The sequence below is a fragment of the Montipora foliosa genome, chromosome 4 (genome assembly GCF_036669935.1).
Source record: "Montipora foliosa isolate CH-2021 chromosome 4, ASM3666993v2, whole genome shotgun sequence".
NCBI classification, from domain to species: Eukaryota; Metazoa; Cnidaria; class Anthozoa; order Scleractinia; family Acroporidae; genus Montipora; species Montipora foliosa.
In genome coordinates this window covers 20,121,960-20,126,959 of record NC_090872.1, presented here as the reverse complement: position 1 = coordinate 20,126,959, position 5,000 = coordinate 20,121,960, and the positions used below count along the sequence as shown (strand labels likewise).

General features: G+C 40.9%; 1 protein-coding gene across 4 annotated transcripts in view; it reads left to right on the top strand.

Annotated features, from left to right (window-relative positions):
* The window catches only part of LOC138000224 (uncharacterized), a 25,526-nt gene that overhangs the window by 14,673 nt on the left and 5,853 nt on the right, over positions 1 to 5,000 (top strand). For all 4 annotated transcript variants that reach the window (XM_068846480.1, XM_068846479.1, XM_068846478.1 and 1 more), the window contains 3 exons: positions 1,459 to 1,583; positions 1,691 to 1,709; positions 1,861 to 2,160. In XM_068846480.1, coding sequence (XP_068702581.1) covers positions 1,459 to 1,583; positions 1,691 to 1,709; positions 1,861 to 2,160 — 444 coding nt within the window. The remainder of the gene's footprint in view (positions 1 to 1,458; positions 1,584 to 1,690; positions 1,710 to 1,860; positions 2,161 to 5,000) is intronic.

Below are 5,000 nucleotides of genomic sequence, written 5' to 3'. Positions count from 1 at the left end.
TCGCAGAAGTGGTTGTACACGTGGAATTATCTCCTGCAGCTGTCGTGGCTGGAGGAGCTGAGAAGGAAAGCTGTTTTGCAGATCTACCTGATGTGATTCGCTTCGACGGCTGATGCTAAGACGGTGAAAGTTGAACACATCGCTTTACAGAATATTCTGAATTTAGATCAGACGGCGTATTGTCTAGAGATTGAGCTCTCCGAATAAACTGATCCATTTTGTCTACAAATTTAACGCAATTCCTACATAACACTGTTGACCTCCCTGATTTCGTATCGTCCTCAGATTTTTATACCGCACGTTTTATAAACTTTCGAACACAGATCTTTTGTTGAACCGGCCTTGCTGAATATTCGAAGCATATAGCGACCCTCATGAGAACCACCACAATGCCTGGAAACTGGATTTCTTGCAGAAATCTTTGTTGGAGTGGAAACGCTCTCCGCCATTTCGATTTCGGTGTAATGCATAAATTATTGTTATTGAGCCATTTTCGTACATAAATTACCTAAGTCGCGAGTCTGAAGAATATATATACTTCCTACGGGATACGGAAACATAAATGAAACATTGCAGATTTGTGACTACGATGAAAATACAACACGAATAAAAGAAACGGTTACCCGGATTTATACCGCGCTCTGCCTACATAGGCAGCTCAAGCTCGCGTCACTACAGACAGCCGTTGAGAATTTAAACGCGTTATAAGACTTTGTATGGGAAATAAAATACCGTCGATTATGAAGCCTAAAAAACGCTCAATTTAACGTTCATTCAATAAAAGGAATGAAAATGACTCACATTGGAAACACGGAATTCCCGAAACGGTAAAATAAGCTCCAAAAAGCACAAGAATACACCAGAGGTGAGTCATTTTCATTCCTTTTATTGAATGAACGTTAAATTGAGCGTTTTTTAGGCTTCATAATCGACGGTATTTTATTTCCCATACAAAGTCTTGGGCGTTTTCCATTTACAAAAAAATTCCGGAAATTTCCATCGGGTGAAAAACGTGTTCCATTTAACTCAGGTCCGTTCGCCGCCCAGTGATTGCGATTTTACGCGCCAAAATTTAAAAATGTGGCCGTGAATAGCCTGGAAGTGGTAAGACCTTTCAAAAGTTGTAAATGGAACACACATTTCCATCGGAAAGTTTCCAAGGGGAAAACAGGACTACCTTTTCAGAAGTTCCGTTTATTCCGGAAATTTTCCAGTGGAACGAACCAAAAACGTGTGTTCCATTTACATCCCAACCGGAATTTCGGAATTTCTTGGTAAATGGAAAACGCCCCTTATAACGCGTTTAAATTCTCAACGGCTGTCTGTAGTGACACGAGCTTGGGCTGCCTATGCTGCCAATGGCATCACACGGAATTAGGGCGAACTTGTGTCTGTGCCTCTTCTTGTCTCCTTTCTTTATAGTGTAAAATTAATGATTTACCGGTATTTAATCCTCAGGAGCACCGGGTGGACATGAGCGAAAGCGTTCCCGAAGTGGCTCCATATTTGCAATTGGCCGAAAATCATCCATCAGTCCACTAGATGCAAAGCCAGATTATCCGTCTTTACCTGCAGCTGGAGAGGTGATTTTGTTGAATTAGAAAATGTGGATTCTGCACTTTATAATTTCTTTTTATGTCATTGCTTTTCTTTAACACTGATTCAATGATTTTTCGTGCTTTTTTCAAAGGATCCAGATCAACCCTTAGGTAAGTCAATTCATTTCACGATATTTGCTTTGGTTCGTTTAAATAAGTTTATGTACTGTTTGAAAAAACGAGCAGCATAGTTTCATCGGGTTTAAAAGTACGAGGCGTTGTTGCTTAGAGAAGGGTGTAATTTCATTCCTTTTCATTCAAGGTAAATCATGCCCTTCATTAACCATTGAGGAACATCCACGAACACAAAAGCAGACAGAAGGTTCTCGAGTGGAATTGAAGTGCATAGTAAAGGGAGGGACTAAGGTGACTTATCAATGGTTTAAAGATGGAGCAGAAGTACCAGAAGAAAAGAGCTCTAGCCTTATCCTTCATAAACTCAAGGTGCAAGACTTTGGCTTCTATAAATGTGAAGTGAGAAGCTGTGATGCAGGCCAACATAATTCATGTTTTATTACATCGCATGTAGCAGAACTTGATGTTGCACCATCTGCTGGAAGGGGTGAGTTGATAACTGTAGTGTTTATATTTTGAGAACAGTTAAGTAAGCAACCTGTGCCTTCAAGGAAGTGGAAGCGCGGTTTTTAAATAATAGTGGTCTGATGGAAATACCGTGTGCAACGTTTTGCTCTTGTTAGCAACACACCGCTCAAACATTTCTTCACTCCCTCCCATACTCGTATGACAAATTTTGCACAGCAGCAAGAGCAAACATGGAACATGATGCTCGCCCGTACCACCAAAAACGGTAATAAACAATACCCTTTCAAACAATTACGCTAAAAACAATGCTTTGTGCTCTTTTTGAGGGTTAGCGTGAAATACGTACCTCTTGTTGGCCAAATCTTGGCTGTGAGTAATGTAAATTACCTTAATGGCTGCCTTTGCCCATAAAATCTACAGGGTGACATCTCGAAGGGCAGCCTTCCTTACTGCACAGCTTCAAACATGGCCCCGCATTCTGTAGTTGTTCCAGATCTCCAATATCCTTTTTTAGTATAATTAAAAAGGTGATTATACAACTTTCTTATAGCAAAATTTCCGCGCTGATTGGTTGTACTTCACGTGATTATTCATACGCGATAATCACCTAAGCCCAAATGCCCACAAGCCGTTTTGTCGAGGTGACAGACGAAGAAATTATTTGGTTTTTCTTGTTCATGCATATTTTTCAAATAATCACCAATGTAATTATACTTAAACAATAATTCACCTCGTCTTGGACGAATAATTCATTAATTGTTGAATGTTCACCCGCCAACATGCATCAGTCACTTCACTTAAGTGATTGGTTGAGAACCACCTTTTCGCATGTGTGGCTTGTGCTCCCTTTCTGTACAACGGGTTTGATTGTCAAATTCGCAAGTATTACTGTACTTTATTCACACGAAAAGTAGAAGTAATAACCACATCAATGCGTGCTTTAACTTGCGTTTACAAAGAAGTTGAAGTGAACTCGGAAATTATCGACATGTCAGCCTTGAAGCCAATGTTACTCGATTCCTTTTTATTTTCTTCAATCTTTCTTGGTTTAGTATTTTACCATAACCACATGTTCTCTCAGGGGGCTCTTTACGTTGTATCGTTTCCACAGTAACGATGCGCAGTAATTTTGACCACAACTTACCTTCTTAAAGTGCCCCTGTGACCACAAAATCAATTCATATTTTTCTTTGGATTTCAAAACTATGTTAACAAAACACCAAGTGACCCACGTTTTAAGCCTTGATTTCAAAAAGACACCTCTTTATTTTAACTGTAATTTTCCCATTTAATGGTCCGCCATTACTAACATTATGTTCTTGAGAGAGCTGGATCGAGGAGAAAATGACGTCAAAGGCTCACTTGTTTAAGAATGCAATACGTGTGTACGCCGCAGAATTAATATGCAGCACGGGGGTTTTGGGTGTTCAGACTTTTAAACTCACGCTTTGCATATATAATAAGCTGCGTTCACACGCTGAAATTTTAAGCTAGTGAGCCTCTGACGTCACTTTTCCCTGGATCCAACCGTCTGAGGTCCAATCGGTCAGTTTTGAACGTGAGTAATGGCGGACCGCGAAATCCAAAACTTACACTCAAAGTAAACGGCCTTTGGATAAAAATCAAAGCTCAAAATTTTGCCAGTGAGGTGTTAAGCAAACACACTTTCAAAATCTGCAGGAAAAAGGAAGTGGTTTTTTTTATCACAGGGACACTTTAAAGCAAACAGAGCGCCTTTTTTAATGTGATTCAAGGTTGGCCAATGGCGCAGTCTTTCAGTCCTGTCACATGAGTCATAGTTCTCGGCGCTTATAGAAACCATCTCAAGGAATATATGATCGTATCCTCAAAGATTGTTTCTTTCGCTACCCATCTCCTTTGCTTCCAAAGCGACTGTTGAACGTACTTCAATAATCCTAGATTACCTCTAGCATATTATTATCAGTACGGAGGGACGGCATAATTGCAGGTTGGGTCTGTGTCAATTTACTATCCTCTAAACCTCACTGGGAGTTAAAGGTGAAAAGGTAAAGTAACTTTATTTAACGTCGGTAGTTCCTTCAGCTACGAGGCTGGTATCAATGGAAGCCGACGGTGCGCCCTTTACCCACTCCCTCTGTCAGTGCTCCGTTTTAAGGGGATTTAAAGCTACAGCTACACGGATCAGAGGAAAGTCGAAACAGACGTTGAAGTCACCGAGCATCGAAGCGGGGACCTCTCGCCCCGAAAGCCGCGCACTGGCCATCTGAGCCACGACTGCTCTAATTAACATTCTTACAAATTGTTGTTGTATTTATAGCCTATGTGCCATTGTGCCGTCACAGTTTTTTCACTAGTACACGATACATCCACTTCCTGTTTGGGTCAGATATGTAACCTAACGTATGATGTCATTGCACTTAACCAAACAAAAAAATGTTCCTGACATTTTCACTACGGCACTAAGAATCGCTCAACACTCATCTTAAAAACACCCACAGTTGTATTGCTGAATAATATTGAAATGACCAATGGATATGTGCGAACACCTCGTTCTCAGGGTGTCTTCCCTTCCCCTCCGGGAGAAGGGAAGAAGAGTGACCCTGGGAACGAAATACGAATCCAACATCTACGGGATTCGAACCCATGAACTCTGCGATGCAGGTACAATGCTTCAGAGGTCATGGGTTCGAATCCCCGCTTTGAAGCCAGGTGTCAGGTGCCTATAAGAGCATTGCTTAAATTAACCAGATAGAGCGGTTTTCAATTGAGTGTCGAAAGTAATTAGTGAATTACTTTGGTTTATGATTACTCCACTCAGTGATTGGTTCAAAGTTCTCGCGCCATTTTTTCAACCAATCACAAGAGAACCCAAAACCA